The sequence below is a fragment of the Phocoena phocoena genome, chromosome 15 (genome assembly GCF_963924675.1).
Source record: "Phocoena phocoena chromosome 15, mPhoPho1.1, whole genome shotgun sequence".
Classification (NCBI taxonomy): Eukaryota; Metazoa; Chordata; class Mammalia; order Artiodactyla; family Phocoenidae; genus Phocoena; species Phocoena phocoena.
This window is the reverse complement of record NC_089233.1, coordinates 31,921,897-31,939,051: the sequence shown is the minus strand read 5'-3', so window position 1 is coordinate 31,939,051 and position 17,155 is coordinate 31,921,897. Positions and strand designations below refer to the sequence as shown.

At 39.7% G+C, this 17,155-nt stretch overlaps 1 protein-coding gene across 11 annotated transcripts in view; it reads left to right on the top strand.

Annotated features, from left to right (window-relative positions):
- RBFOX1 (RNA binding fox-1 homolog 1) overlaps positions 1–17,155 on the top strand; it is a 1,090,293-nt gene that overhangs the window by 984,555 nt on the left and 88,583 nt on the right. For all 11 annotated transcript variants that reach the window (XM_065891840.1, XM_065891842.1, XM_065891838.1 and 8 more), the window contains one exon: positions 2,790–2,843. In XM_065891840.1, coding sequence (XP_065747912.1) covers positions 2,790–2,843 — 54 coding nt within the window. The remainder of the gene's footprint in view (positions 1–2,789; positions 2,844–17,155) is intronic.

Genomic DNA, 17,155 nt, shown 5'->3' with positions numbered 1-17,155 from the left:
TGGAGATGCCATTTGCCGAAGGGGGGAAGACTTGGTGAGGAATCTGCTTCAGGGGAGGAGGGAGATGAGAAGTTGAATTTTCGTGCCTGTGGTGTGGTTCAGAAAAGCCTTTGTTTTTCCTACAGTGGGAATAGAGCAGCCTTATTTAGGAGAAAAGGCCAGTGATGGGAAGAAGGGAAAACCTACCCTGATGTTCCCATGGCTACCTGAGCAGTCTCATTTCATTTTGCTGCTCACATATCTCAGCTGACTTATTGTAGAGGAAACCTTATCAATTACCTCTCTCAATTAATACTTGCAAATGTGAGATGGCATAGATCTTCTGAGGAGGGAGAGTATCATTTTGTTTCTATTATGTTTATATTGAATGGAAGTTTTCCATGGGGAGACTTGGTAAACTGGTAGATCATTGGTAGATAGTTAGAAAGTGGCATTAAGTAGCATGCCCTAAGAAGACATCAGGTCAGCTTTGTCAAGAGCTGAGAGATTGATTGATTAGTCAAAAGATAAATAGATAATAAAGAAAGAGTGATGATAGAGATGGATGGATGGATGGATGATAGATATAGATAGATAGATAGATGATAGATAAATAGCTACATAGATAGAGTTTTCTTAGCCCAAGGAAATGAGGAAGGTAAATGTAGATGAGAGAAACATGATTTCTAGACAGTCTTAGACACCTCTGAGAAATCTGTTTCTTTGAGAAAAATGAAAGACTGAGAAATCTGTTTCTTTGAAAAAAATGAAAGACTGTTGGCCTAACTTACAATCTTTGAGAGTTACATCAGAGTTAATCAATGGATCCACATTCAGTGAATGGTGTGTCCCAGCCTCGTGTGCAAAAGGAATTATTTAAGGGAGTTAATAAGAATACATAAAAGAAACAATGGTTTCAAAACGACCCTGTCTCTACTACCAGTAAAATGTAGGGGCATAAGCAGGATGTAAGATGGAGGACAGAGGGAAGAAGAAGGGTCATAAATTCATAACTTAATTATTCACTTAATATGGCTACGTATAGATTTCTTTCACAAACTCTAGATTTCTGTGAAAAACTAGCAAGAGAAAATTAAATATGTCCAGATAACCCTGAAGCTTTATTTGCAGCCACTTTGCTCTATTTTCTCTTTGATTCCAAATGACTTAAAATGTGGACATGTCCTCAGAAATTGAGTATTTTCTTTTTTAGGAAGCAGTGAATTTCAGTTGGTCAAATTGAAGTCATTTTCCATATTTATAAAGCACATATTCTGAAATGATTGGGGTAATTTTTATTTTTATACCACTATAGGAATTTCTATAAGATAAGATGTGTTTAATATAGGAGAGGAAGGTGACAATATGGAGTTTCAGAAGCCCCTGGGACAGTACGTCTCAGAATTTCATGTCTCATTCTCTGGGTCTAAAATTGCAGCCAGGAGTTTCCCATTAATATGCCTCCAAGTAATCCAAGGATAACCCTTTGGAAAACCCTATCCTAAGATCACCCTGGGGTGCTGTAAACCAGCTAGTTTATTCAAATTGGAACGGAAAGTTTCTAGAAACAAAACATTGTTGGAAAGTTCTAGGAAGTTCTTAGGTCCATCCAGGGGCCAATCTATTGCAATATAGTGCCTCTGTCTTCCTTAGTGGATCAGTAGATTGTGGTCACCTCTCAGCTGTTCTTCCAGGCTCATCACTTAGACCAGGCAATAGGATGGCACACCCTCTCCCTCTGGGAAGAGCTCAGAGAGTACTTGTCACAAATACCTTCTCTCACATCACAACTCTCATCATTGCCTTTTCTCAGGAGCATTTAGTAGAGGACCTCTGATGTTTGACCTTCACCTCAAAGACACAAGGTTTCCCATACCTGTCTAGTGTCTTGGCAAGACTGTAATGGATGCTTTTATAAAGACTTACCAGCAGGAGCAGGAAATGATCACCAAACCCTAAAACATGATCATTTTTTGAGGTTGTTCCCTAAATAGTGCCCAGTGGGTGTGTAATGAAAGTAGCTTGATTTGCAGATATTCTTGTTTGCTCTTTTCTTGAGTAAAAGTTTCTAAAGGGCCAGGATTCATTTTACAGAAAATGCACCATGTGGAACGTTTGGAACATTACAGGATTCTGTTAATCCTATATACAGGTTATTTGAAAGTTACCTTAGATATCACATGCTTATTAAGAATTTTTATGGTTCTTGAATTCTTTGAAATGTATTCCACACAATCTCTAGTGGATAAATGTCATTTTCTTTGGGATTTAAAAAGCACTTTGGAGTTCTGTAGAGTCTCTGGGTCACAATTAGGAATGACGATTTTCAGAATATGTTTCTGCAAAGAATTCTGTTCATCTTCCAAAACTTTGCAAACTTAATACAAAGGGATGTATTACAAAGGGATGAACTTAATACAAAGGAGTATCTAGCAGTGATCCATGAAAGAAGACCAAAAAATTTAAATTATTATAGGGGCTCTAGAAAATATTGATATGGGATGAAATGAATTATCACATCCTTTTCAAAAGGTTCACCTGTAGCTGGTCAGTAGTTTCCATGCTATTAACTTGTATTGGCAGAAAATCAAAAAAGGGCCTAAGTCTATTTTTCCTATGTATAGTTTTCAAGTATTCTTTATGCCTGCCCAAACTATACATTCTCTTAATTTTAAAATTAAAAAAAATACACCATTTTGGTGTATTTGACTTTTGACTTGTAGTCAACCCATTTGACTTGTAGTTAATTTGCAGTGATAGGAGTTGTTGAATCAAATGTGATGATAACATTTTTGTGTATTTGTTTTAAGGCTGGAAATTGAATCCAGTTGTGGGTGCAGTGTACAGTCCCGAATTCTATGCAGGTAAAGAGTTTTCTCTTTGCATGATGTCTTCTTGGTCTTTTCTAAATGTGCTTTGCCTGCCCATAAAGAATGGGTTTATAAAATAATCTGAACTGATAAATTCCTATCCTGGCAAGTTTTGAATGATTTTTTTTTAAGGCAAAACCAAAAGTGTTTAAAAGCTTTTAAAAAATAAAGGGGAATCATGTAAGTTACATTGTGGCATAAGCATGGAGCCACGGCTCCTTGTGACATTTCACACTGATTTTGCCTCAAAAAAAGCACTGAGATTTTGTTCAAGAGATTTGAACAAATGGACAGCTGCTCATGCCTGTTTTCTTTCAATGTGCCTGAACGTGTTTTTCAGCCATACGTTTCCATTTGGAATTGCATTTTTTATTCCCTTGGCAAAGCAGAGAGTTGGCTTAATTATCCCAATAATGTGCCAGTGTTTTGGAATTGCAAAGAGAAGGATAATTTAGAAAACTAGGAAAGCTAAGTTGTCCTTCTTTTTCCATTAATCAGTTTCCCTTAGCAATTCCCTTTCTCTCTGCTTTGCCTTCAAGGGTATATAGCTTTCTCCTCATCCCTTCCCAGCCACCCAACTGCCACTCAAATCCACTGTCCCAGAAAACTTGGCCATCAGATTTGGGGAGAGAGTAACTCAGAAGCAACAGCAGCTGAGATTTTTTTGCTCAGCATAACCTGTTACTTCTACCTGTTACTTCCCTGCTCACGAACAAGGCTGCGTTCAACACCTGAGAACCTTAGTAGATTTGTCACATTGATGTTGAAAAGAAGTCTTGCTTTGATGTGGCCCTTGCTTTTTAATAAGGAGAAATCAATGACCCGTTGGTTTAGATCCACTCATTTTGTAATCTCTTGATGGTAAGTCACACCCCTTGCTTTGTCTCTTCTGAGATGCCCTACGTCAGTCATCTTCCCGAAACTAAACATTGACCCTAGAGGATGACAAAGGAACATAGGAAACTTAGACAGCTACTCTAGCACAAAAACCAACTTGATTTTAATAGATGGTAAACCTTGGAAGGCCCAATGTGATAGCTGAGTTCTGGATTTTAGGCAGGCAATATTTGTAGTTGTTCTTCATGTGTGAATTTTATTACAAGCCTGGGTTACGACCAGGGATTCTAATAGTGAAGTAGTTGTGTTGACTCTTATTGGGGAGGCAAGACCTAGCTATAAGGCTTTCCATGGCTATGTGGTGGGGTCCACTTCCTGAGGGGACACATAGAGTGAGGAACGTGGGCATTACTATCAGGCAGCCCAGGATGGAATCCTGGTTTCTCTACTTGCCAGCTGTGTGATTCTAGGCGAGTTACTTAACCTCTCTGTGCCTCAGCATCTTCATCTGTTGTTACATGGGAGATGATAGTAGTAACAAACGCACAGGTATTTATAAGAATTACATGGGTTAATATCTGAAGAGTGTTTGGTGCATAGCAGCACCATATAAATGTCGAGGAAATAGAAATAAATAAGTTAATGTTCCACCTCTCTGCCATAAGGGGAAAGTTAACTGAGAGCTGATTCTGCTGAATTCTGAGTGTACCACTAGACTAAAAGATTCTCTTTTAATCCATGAGAGGACTAGTCCTTCGGTGCTCAGCTTATCAATTCAGGGGGCACAGATATTGCTGGGATACATCTTTGTCCAAAGCTTCAGAGAAATGAAATCCCCCAAAAGGGCAAAGAGGAAATTGGAAAGCAGCTTCTGTGTATCTGCTGGCAGTGCTGGGTGAAATGGAGTCTCTGGAATAAAGAGGTGGCAGATTCTGCGTGTGTGTGTGTGTGTGTGTGTGTGTGTGTCCGTGTCTGTGCACGTGCCTATGTGCATGTTTTTTCTCCCCCAAAATAATGAGATCAAGAGCAAGAAGCAAGAAACCATTCAATGAGGAGGTAGGGTATGAATGTACGAATTGTGACAGAGAGAGGAAAGTACATTTTTCCAGCCCTACGCAATGTAGTTGCTGGTCGCCTTTGGCTCAAGCAACCAGGAAAACACCAAATATCTACTTTCCAATGATTTCAAACCTCTGTGCATGTCTGTGGGTGTTTAAGAGGCCATTAAGACAGAAGAAACAATTCAGAATGACTTAAACGTACGAGAATACATCAATCTGCATAACTTTTAGAACATTAGAGCAGCCATTCAGATGAGCCCTGGGCCCAGCCTCAAAAGTTAGATCATTGGGGCTTCCCTGGTAGCACAGTGGTTGAGAGTCCGCCTGCCGATGCAGGCGACGCGGGTTCATGCCCCGGTCCGGGAAGATCCCACATGCCGCGGAGCGGCTGGGCCCGTGAGCCATGGCCGCTGAGCCTGCGCGTCCGGAGCCTGTGCTACGCAACGGGAGAGGCCACAGCAGTGAGAGGCCCGCCTACCGCAAAAAAAAAAAAAAAAAAAAAAAAAGATCTTTGGACTATGGGGAAAAAATAAGTTGTAATAAGGGTTACTCTTGATTGAGTACTTTTATGGTCAGGCACTGTTCTAAGCACTTTACCTAAATTAATGTGTTTGAATCCTCATGGCAGTTTTCCAAATGTGGAAACTAAGGTACAAAGGGTTTGCATCACAGGGCTAAGATTTCACAGCTGGTAAAAAGCCAGCTAAAATCAAGAGCCTGTGTTCTTTGCAACCAGGTTACTTTGCTTTATTTTTTATGAATGTTAAAAGTCATCATTCTTATTGACTGTGCCCTCTGATAGTAGATCACGCTACTGCTCTCTCCAAATCAGTCAAATTAAAGAAGAGAAGTAAGATAATAATTTTGGATTATTCCAAATACCACAGTATTCAGACATATTAACTGCTTATGCCAGGGGAAGCTTTCAGGAGCCCGGACAACCAAATAATTATTTCTATGAGCAGCTTCAGTAAACTTAAATCTAAAAAAAAGGGGGGGATGAGGGGGCACGGAGAAGAAAATGTTACTTGAGAAATGTGAATATTTGTGTTTGGTGTTGCCAATATCTGGGCTATCGTTGATAATCAGAGGCTTTCTCTTTTAGCCTGTATGTTTGTCTATGTAGGTAGACAGAGCTCATGGTATTCAGAAATGTGGGGAAATGTTGCTGCAGATCCAACACTCCAGAACAATTCCTTTTAAATACTTGAAGACCCATAAACACTGAGAATCCTGCTAGCTTAAATCTAACATTTCAGGCACCTGTATCTGTGGAATGCATATATGCAAAATAGAGCTGTAGAATGTATTCATTTCCATAACCAGGTATAATGCCTCATGTTATCCATTTAAATACCCATGACTAAGAATCTAGGGGGCATTTTAAATTTCCCCAACTACAAACATAGTCTGGATTTATCTTGGAATTTTGAATGTGCCCCAGAGCTGAAATGAAGACCTTGTCATTGATTTGCTGTGGGTATTTCACAGGTCAGCCCTGTATCTGCCTGACACAGAGAGCCAGCCTTATTTTATTAGTCATTTCTATATATAAGACTTCGTGTTAATGACAAAGATCACAATATTCCCATAGTATAATTATTGATTTTATGAAGCTTATGCAGAATTAACAACCCAGCCTCCAATTGTCTCTCAGAATGGGGCATGAAAAGTGCACATATTTTGTAAATTAAAATCAATATTTTCAATTTCTCCTAAAGGTAATTTTCCTAATTTAGTGGACTTTTCCCCTAACATTTATTTTCCCTTTAATTATAAAATGGCAGGTTATCGATTTTCGTCTGTAACCTCTTGACGCCCGGAGTGTGTTTTTATTGCTCACGCAGGGTGGGGGTGGGGAGAGCAGTTATACCTCTTAATGAGGATCTTTAATTACTAGCTGAACAGTATTAATTTGCTTTGATAAATTATGACATGCACTCTCCCTCACACACGTTCTAAGAGAAGCATTTAGAAAGCTGTTAGGAAAGGTCTTTCATTGGGGGTGGTTTTTCTGAACTCTCATCAAGTTTTATACCTGCAAGAACTCTTTTAAATGCTTATCCAATACCAGTTTCCAGAAGCAGATACACCTAAATCAGCATATTCCATGAACATACATAAATCTCCTCCAAAGACAAGTGGGTGTTTTCCTATAAAACTAAGCAGCAGCATTGATTATTTTTCCTAAGCCTAATCATCTTCAGACTCCTTGAGGCTTATTCTCATGACAACTGATTGATAAGTCAATACAAAAAAATGCCCAGGTGAGTTTCAAAGACTAGCCAGCATGTACAGGCATTCCATTTTAGAGTCAAAATAAAACTGAAGGCACTAAGTAGAAGTAAAACGTCTGCAAATATCTGTTCCCAGTAGCATTTCTCAGGTTATTTCGTGTAATTAAAAATAGGGTTTTTAGGAATCCCGCTGCGGAGGCCTCAACAGGGATTCTTAAGAGTTTCCTGTCATTCTGAGAAGTCCCCTTTGCCATCTAATAAAAAGGTTTTTTTTTAAAAAAAGTGATATTCTTAAGGGATAATCATGATAGCTAGCCAGCAAAACTGCTGATTGAAAGCACTTTTAATCTTCATACATGAGTAAAACAAAATAAAAATAAATAACAGAAGGCTATACACAATTGTCAACATGGTCCTGACAAATGGCAAAGTCATCCGTTTCTCACTTGCTGTGGTAAGATGGCTGCAAAGCTCACGCACACTGTATATCATATCTGCCAACTCATTTCTGTGATTAAATATTCCATCAGTGGGTCTATAAGGCAGCAAAGCTTCACAAGATTCGTAAGATGCACCACTTGAACGCACATAACTCACTTCCGTGGATAGGGAGCTCCCCGCCTGCAAAGGAAAATTGGAATTGAGTTAAATTACTCCACGAGTTGTGATCAATAGGGAGAGGAAAAGATCTTCCAATGCAATGCAGATCTAAAATAGAGTAAGGTCCTGATGACTAGAAATACACAAACTCAAAAGGAGAGAGATGCAGAGTCAATCGACTTGGAAACCTTGAAGATGACAGTGAACAATAGTCTTGGTGACACTATTATTATTAGTGGGCTTTTGCGGGGGAGGAAAGAAGGGGGTCCTGAGTGGATCCTCCTTCTGAAAATAAATATTTCTGCTTTGTGGGGAGTGAAACAAAATGACGGGTGCTAAAAGAAGGGCATACCTATCTGCAAAGTCACACTTGAAAAGTGGCCAGGTCTTGAAACTAGGTTATCCTGGGGTTATAGGGAGGATCAGATAAAATAATGAGTGTAAAAGATCTTCATAGACTGTAAAGTAAGATAAAAATATAAGAGATTAGTGTGATCGTTGAAGTCACCTGGATTGATTGTGTCCACGTTGGCACAAGCCTGGCCACGGATCACATGACTTGATGCCAGGCTAGGGGATGAGAAAGTGGATTGGGATCTCAATATAAAGGTTAAAAATGAAGAGGATGGATGTAGTGCTCTGTGATTGCGTAGCTCGAAAGGGCAGGTGTATTTGACCTTGGATTACCGGGACAAAGGTATTGGTTTTCTATGGGCTCTTGGCCACTGTGAACCATGATTCATCTAAGAATTGGGTCAGAAGTAGGTAAATATAGGTCTCCTCCCCCCACTTCACTTGGTTGAGTCCATCACAGCTCAGAGAATGACCTTTAGCCACACTTTTGGATGGACTTCTTTCCATTTCCTTTCCTGCAATCTGGATACAAGAGCATCTGAAAAAATGTAAAATTTGCCCAGAACCTGGGATAACCTGACCTAAGTTGCTTTTCTTTTATTGGTCACAGTCCTAGACTTTGGATTGGGCTTGGGGTGATCTGCCAAAAGACTGGGTACAGAGCACGCCCCGTTTTGGGTGACTGCTTTAGCATCCTGAAAGAGTATAAGGTGGGTTGGAAAGGCACCTGCCACCACCCAGAGCCCCTCCAAGCAGCAATATTCAGGTGTTCCTCATGGCTCTAAAGTTGCGCATATCCACCCAGAGGACCAGCCTCGCCTGGACTCAGAGCCAGGGCAGTGAGGAGCTGCTTCTTGTGAACAAATGACCTTTGGCTCGGTGATGTTGTGTATAATTTACACATCTGCCAGATTCCAGTGCAGTGCACTTCAGTGAACTGGAACGGAAGAGTCCAGATTTAAGTCCCCGAGCAAAGGATTTTCAGCCTGGAAATGTTCCACTTCAAAGAGTTTATCTCGTACATCTGTTTACTTTTGCCTCCCCTTTTGGTGGCAATTCACTTTGCTTCTTCTCTCTCCTCCCTGCATCTGTCTTAATGGATTTCACTCCATCCCTGCCCACATTTGGCCTTAATTTTTATCTGCGTCCTTCCCTGTCCTACAGAGGGAATGCAGCTCGGCTTTGATGGAGCCTGTGGGGATCTTCAAACAGGATCGGCACTCGCTTATGTGCTGAAAACTGCATTTCCTAAATAAATGAGTCCCCATTCTATTGCATGGAAAGGCTATAGCAAGGTGAGCTTGCCCCAAAGCAGGGAGTGACAGGATGGTCCTTGTAGGAGAAGCCCCACCACTAGGCTGTGGAGGAAGATGAGGTTCGGGTATCTGGCTCTGGATAAATTTCATAGGGAAAGTTCTAGCTTGCCCTCATCAATATACTCAGCAACTCAAAACATCAGCAACATAAGCCGATTCTGGGCGCTTAATCTGTGCCAGGCACTGTGCTAAACTCTGCATCTCCTCCAATTCTAATAAAAATGTTACAGCATTATCTTCTTTGTAGAAATTATGAAACCAAGGTTTTTGTGGAGAGTTTATCTCATTTCCTAAATCACAGAACTAGTTTGTGAAGCATCTGTATATTATATAAAGGTCTTTTTTCTAACCACAAAGCCCATATTTTTCACCACCTTCCTTCCGATGCAGCTTCCTCAGTAGTAGATGAGGGCACACCCTCTATGCCTTCCATTCATTAGGTCATAGAATATAATGATAATTAGTAAGAGTATCTTTGCATTTAATATTATTGGCTGCATGCCCAACCCCCATGATGGGATGTTTACATATGTTTACAGAGATTGCAGCTTTGCGGGATGAGTGTCATTTTCTTCCTTTTGCAGATAAAGTAGAAATCCAGTGAAGTGGAGTTGCCCAAGGTTGCTTACTTCAAAGGTTAAAGAGCTGATTCAAACCCCTATCTTTGTATATCTTATTACAAAGCCAATTCCTTTCCCTGCAAGTTACCTCCCATATGTTACTAAATGCAAGCTCCTGTGCCTGAGGCACGGTGAGGCCAAACAATACTGAAACGGCAATACTGAAACGGCAGAGTTTGGAGCAGAGAAGGGCTTATTATATAAAGAACCATGCGAGGAGACAGGTGGCTCTTGCCCCCAAACCCGCAAACTCCTTGAAGGGTTTCAGCAAAGTATTTTTAAAGGCAAGGCGAAGGAGGGGCCAGGTTGGTTGTTGCACACTTCTTGGTGTCGGAATCCTTTGTGCACATAGCTCAGGTCACGATGTTCCTATAAACCTCCAACAAAACAAATGTTATTCTCTGTTCTGCAACTTTATCTCTATAAGAATGGAAAAGTGTTGTACTCTTAAAGGTCAGAGCCTTGAGAATAGCTATGCTGTATATTTCAGGCTATAGGCAACATTCTTAACTCTAAGCAAAAGCAAAAGAATGCAAAGGTTAAAGTAAAAGAAACAGATCTAATGTGGAGTCAGATTTGTTCTTCCCTATTACACAGACATGCTTTAGTTAATCCAGTATTTTGGATTGATGGTTCTTAACTGGGAGTGATTTTGCCTCCCAAAGGAATCAGGCAATTTCTGGAGACAATTTTCACTGTTACATCTCGGGGGAGGGGTGTTCACTACTGGCCTCTAGAGGGTGGGGCTGAGGATGCTGCAAAATATCCTGCAGTGCCCCGGACGGGCCCCACACAAAGAATGATCTGGCCAAAAATTCTGACAGTGCTGAGATTGAAAAACCCGGTCCTAATAGAAGCACATGGGTAAAGATGTGACCTATGCACCAGATATCTTAAAAATTCTCATGCCCTGCTGATGGCTACTGTTAAAGATGTCCAAGCAGCTGTAGTTATTGATGGCAATCAAAGAATGAAAGAGAGACATTTGCCCAAATGTTTCCTCTTCTGGGCATTCCTTTATGATTTTTGACTCCAGAGGGAAAAGCATAGTCTGATTTATGCTGCAGAGCTGGCTGGCTTGGTTAGACGTACTCACAGGATGCAGAAAGGCTGATACACTCACAGTTCCAATTTATTGCAACAAAAGGCTACAGATTGAAAATTGGCAAAGGGAAGGAGCACCTGGGAGGAAGCCCAAAGGAAACCAGGCGCAAGCTCCTGGGTGTGCTCTCCCTGTAGAGTCACAGGAAGTGCTTCGTTTTCCCAGCAAAGATGTGTGACACCACATGCAAAGTGTCGCCAGTCAGGGAAGCTCACCTGAGCCTTGGCGTCAAGTTTTTTGGGGGGAGTTGGTCACGTAGACCTGGAGCACCCATGACTGACCTCAACTACTCAAACCTTAGCCCAAAGAGCAAAAATAAGTACTCACCATAAATCACATTGCTTCCATAAACAATCTTATCAAACTGGTACTGTGTAGCCCAAGGCCACAGGCATCCAAAAACAATCTCATCAGCTAGAATATTCCAAGGGCTCAGAACTCATCTCCCAGGAGCTGACCAGTCCTAAAGACAAGCCTTTGGGGGGAGATGCACAAGGTTTGAGCGGGCCGGGCTTGCTGAGTTAACCCTTTCCTGCACAACAAAAGAAAATGGAGATGGCAAGCTCAGAACATATCACAACAGTGATCATGATGGAAGTGGTGAGGATGAGGCTGGTGATATCAGACAATACGTACTACTGTGTTTGCTGATTCTAGGAGAAAAGATGAAGCTGAATTTAGTTATGAAAGAGGAAGGAATGAGTGGCTTTTTCACTTAGAGCAGGGGTTTGCAAACTTTTTCAGTAAAGGGCCAGTTAGTCAATACTTTCAGCTTTATGAGCCATATAGTCTCTGCCACAGCTACTCAGCTCTGCCCTTCTAGTGCAAAAGTAACCATAGATAATACATAAAGGAATAGGCATAGCTGTGTTCCAATAAAACTTTATTTAAAAACACAGACATTTACATTTCATGTAATTTTCATGTGTCATGAAATAGTCATCTTCCTCTCCCCACCAACCAGCTATGTAAAACTGTGAAAGCCTTGGCCCCTACTTTGCTGACCCTGGCTGTAGATTCCAGATTTAATAAACACAAACCTTATGCCCTGGGGAGGTGTTTTGGTTTTGGTTTGGGTTTTTTAGCATTGCATTTTGGTAGCAGTTACATGATACTGCACGAACCCATGGTTAGCTGGCTGTCACTCAGTTATATGATGTCCATCAAGGAAGGGCCAAAGAGAGAGGCTGTGTATGAATTCACGCATACCACTGGCTTCCATTAATTCACCCTTTAGCTCAGAGTTACAGCACTGAGGACCTGGGAAGTGCCAGGCACTGTGGTAGGCTCTGAGGTAGCAGCCCTTCCCTCCAGAATTTGGCAGGGCAGTAAAGGATGCACACAAATAAACTCAGGGTATAATAAATGATGATACCTCCTGGACCCCTGGAAAATAACCACTCTCTCTGCATTAAAAGGGGTGCCATAAATTGGGTCTGGAAGGCTAAGTTAGAGTTTGCCAGCCAAGAAGGCAGAGAGAAGATCATTGTAGGGGTAAATAAGGAGAAGTTTGGTAGCGTCCAAAGGAGTTTCTCAACCTTATCTTCAGAATCCATTGAGAAAAATTAAAACAGAATTAAAAATAAATACAAGTACTTGATGTTCATCTGAGATGGGAATTTCTGAGGCAAAATCAGTTTTCTCCAAAGACTGAGAAATATTGACTGAGATCAGAAAGAACCTTCTAGTAGAGAAAAGTTGCTAAAGACCTGATAATACCATAAAAAGGAATCTGGATTCTGGAATTTATCCGTTGAGTGGTTGACAACCATTGAAAGCTCTGATTAAATAAATGAAATAATAATTTAAAAAAATAAGAACACAGTGATGAATTAGGACCCAGACCTACATTCGCAACAAATCGGAGTCTTATCATGAACAATATATGTGGGTTAAGCCCTGAAAGATGTAAGACCACATCGGTGACTGGTCACCAATCCCAGAGACTGGGTTCTTGACAGACCCCAGGATTACCAAATGGTGCCCAACAACGAAAGCTATTATACGATGTGTCTCCTACTTTTGTCCAAAACTTTTCTGAGGAAAGCAGATTACCAGAGATTTTTTAAATGAGGTGGGTTCATTTTTCTCTTTATGTTTTAACTTGAGTTACCATTTTATCATAAACCATTTCGTTTTGAAGATTTTTTGCTTTCCACTTTCAGCGTTCTTTTCAAAATTTATGGTTCACTGTTATTAGCCCAGCCAATTAAGTTGTTGTGTAAATAGAGACAAATTGGCTAAATAGTGTTTAATATACTTTATGTTAATAATACGTAGATATTCATTCTCCAAGTATAAAACGAAGCTGTTCCCTTTTCTTTTAAAAAATTTAGTGTTGAAGAACCAACACACAAATCTCAAAATCCTAGTTAGATTAACTACACTGATGACAGTTAATGCATTTCTAGAACTTCTGTGGAACTGTTACAACCCATTACAGTCAAAATATTGGTTTATGAAAAATTAATAAAGCCAATGGAATAATGGAATCCAGCATTAGCTATTAACACCAAAAGAATCAGCCAGAATTAATTATGCTGCATGCTACATTCTAATGAGTTTTTCATTAAACTGTATACCATTATGGAAACTAAACAAGGATTACTCAAAGAATAATGCCAACTGCTGTTATTTTTTTAGGGGATTAAATTAGTTACTGGGTTATACATTTAAAACTGACACAGAGGTTAATCTCTGTACACTCATCATTGTGTTAAAGTCAGTATCATTTTAAAAACATGAACACCCCAATATCATTGATATTTCCTCTGGAAAAAATATAAAGCCGTTTGTATGTTTCTAGTGTTTGTTTGATATACATGTGGTATTGTAAACACTGAAACCCTCTATATTAGTTCTCTGTTGTTTTCGAAAACAATTTTCACCAGGTGAAATAGTCTATACTTGCTTTCAGCCCATTGCTCTGTGTGTGTGTGTGTGTGTGTGTGTGTGTGTGTGTGTGTGAAAGAGAGAGATTTAGGAGTATCTTTAAATAAATGTACCTGATTATTTTTTGAGAGATTCAGAGTTGAAATATAGTATTTTCTACTCTCACCAAAAGAATAAGTTCAGGATTTTAAACCTAATCTAGGATAAGAAGGAAACTCAAGATGAATCTCTACAGCCATCCCACAAATATACCCAGATCCTCCTAAAATCCAGTTCTGTAATAGTAAGTGAAATATAAGAGGGGGCCACTAGGGAGGGCTTTCTGGAAGGCTTTTTGGTCTCTCGTAGCATCATAGAAGCTCTTGTACCTGGAGGATGAGAGGCAGAGAGGGAGGAAGTCCATCTGAGTTCTTTGCAGAGACTTGTAAACTCCACTGTTTTCAGCCGAAGCACAATTTGTAATTTTTTTTTCTCCCGAGCAGAGATTGTACACTAGGAGGAGGTTGTGAGATCAGTAAGTGAAATGTGCAAATTGGAAGGGACATACCTCAGTTATAGCAGGAGTAGCTTCTCCCCATCACTTTGAGTGGCTCTGCCAGGCAGGAATACTAGCCCAAACCCATGTGGCCCCATCTCCTGATTCCTCAAGAGAAGCCAGACATATGTCTTGTAACATTAAAACTCCCAAATTTAAATGTTTGCAATTATTTCCCAATCTTAAGGTGTTTTCCATTAATTCTATTATGTTTAGCATTATGTACAGTACATTAATTAGCAATGGGCTACTCCTTTCTTAAAAAAAAGAGACAAAAACAAAAACAAGAGAACAAAAAAAGTCCCCAACGGGCCATATTTTGAGATTCCAAATAATAATAATAATTACTATTTCCATTATTACTATTACTGAGATCACTTATTGATTAGCTACTATTTACCAAACGCTTTCATGTAATAGTTTTAATCCTTACAACAATACTTAATGAAACTGATAGTTTTGCCCCTATTTTACAGATGTGAAAACCGAGGCTCAAGGATATTAAATGATGAGGTCAAGAACACTTAGCGAGGCTAGCAAAAACTAAGTTTAAAAGTTTCCAAAGCCCATGCTTTTCCAACTACATTATCCGAGCTTAAGGGTTCACTATTTCTCCTCCATGTTTCCTTCCCCCACGTCTTATTTCTACCTCGCAAGTGGGATTTTTCTTATCTACGGAAGATACATCCTGCCCAGAGGCTTCCTTGGTTGGATTTAAAACCCTATTGCAGATTCTTAAAGGTGATCAGCAGCTTGTAGCTAACATCTTTAGCCTGACAGAGTCAGGTGTTTTCAGCCAGAAGATGACTGCAGAATCTTTAGACACGGTTTTGTTGGAAAGGTGTTGGTGGATAGTTATCATTCCAAGGTTGGAGGAGATGTTTCATCAACTCAGGACCAAGTATCACCATTGATAGGCTTCATGAGAGAATCTGAGCTTTGGAGTCATGCGAAGCTGGCTCAGATTTCAGTTTTGTCTCATAGTTTTGTCTCTCTCAGCTTTAGTTTCCTTGTGGATTTAATAAGAATAAAAGTTATAGTGCTTGTAGAACATACTCGGTCCAGAACCAGAAACTCAATGGCATCTTAATTGTCAGTCTTATTAATATCACCTGTACTGAAGATTGTTTATATAGTCCCTACATAGGTATTTTACTGTTGTTGGTGGCCCTGGAATCCCCTGGGAGCTTATTAGAAATGTAGACTTTCAGGCCCCACCCCAAACCTGCTAGATCATAATCTACATTTTAAAAGGGTCCCCACCCATTGATTCAGTTCATATTAGCATTTGAGAAGCAAAGCTCTAGGATGGCCCTTATCTATATATTGACACCCATGACCCAGAAGGCCAAATGCCTTAGGAAATAAAATTTATTTGCATTGTTTTTGTTGTAACTGAATTGCTATCCTTCCACAAATACCTTATGGGACCATATTTCTCCTTGTTCCATTGTCTTAAACCACAATGAATTAAAAAGAAATTTGGGACAAGTATTGAAAAAACATGTCTTCAAATTGTTTTGGGATGTTTGTTTTTTAAACAAAACTGAAATAAAATTAAAATTTTGACAAAGTATTGATAAAATGATACCCTCTGAAATTTTTAGTGACAGTTTCCTGGGGAGTGGCTAATGCTCTCCTGAGAGACAATTAGTAGTAGTATTGTTCCAAACAGAAAGTAGACGTTAGAACAAGGGTCCCCAAATGTATTCTGTAAGGTTCCAGGTAGCAAATATTTTAGTCTTTGAGGGCCATGCATTCTCTGTTGCAATTACCAAGCTCTGTTGTTGTAGCATAAAGCAGCCATAAGTAATATGCAAGTGAATGAGTGTGGCTGTGTTCCAATAAAACTTTATTGACAGATACTGAAATTTGAATTTTATATAATTTTCACTTGTCACCAATATTATTCTTCTATTGATCTTTTTTTTCCTCAACCACATAAAAATGTAATCATTCTTAACTCATGGCCATACAAAAATGGTGGTAGGCCGGATTTCACCAGAAGACTGTAGTTTGCCTGCACCTGATTTAGAAGATTAGCCTTAAGTCCATGGGTCCAGGAATCTAGTTGGTTTATTTTGCATTCAGCACCACAATAGTTCTGTCTGTGTGATCTTGGGCAAGATCCTTAAACTCTCTCTGTCTCAGTATCCTCATCCATTAAGTAGATATAATAGTAGTACCTTTCTTACAGGGTTAAGAGTAGGGGATGATCCAGATTAAACATTGAGAGGGTTTGCGGGGCACTTAGCAGGTCTTCAGTAAGCAATTTTTGGAATTGTCGCTGTAACATTTGAGGATCTGATATATTTATTACCATATTGAGTCAATCAGCTATTTTCTTCAAAAGCCTCTATTAGCCTAAATTTGGAGGCAGGAGCTTAAGGTAACAGTCGAGTCATTACATTTTTCAAACAACAAAGAATCAAGGAGAAAGTTCTACAGAGATCTGACGTACTGTCCTTGCAACTTTTTTCTGCAATTACGTCAAAATAAAACGTGGAAAGAAAAAAATGTGACGTGTTTCTTTCTAAATAGGAATATCAAAACTCACCAAATAAACTGGAAAGAGGGATTATGAACACCAGAGACAGATTCACTCCAGGGCTCCTTTAAATATGGAAATCCCCTGGCACAATTAAAACATGATTTGATTTATAAGAATTAAATATACATGCAATATTTTCTGCGGCCTCTGTGCCTAGATGGAAATACCTCTGTACTTCAAACGCTCCCATAACCCTTCAGA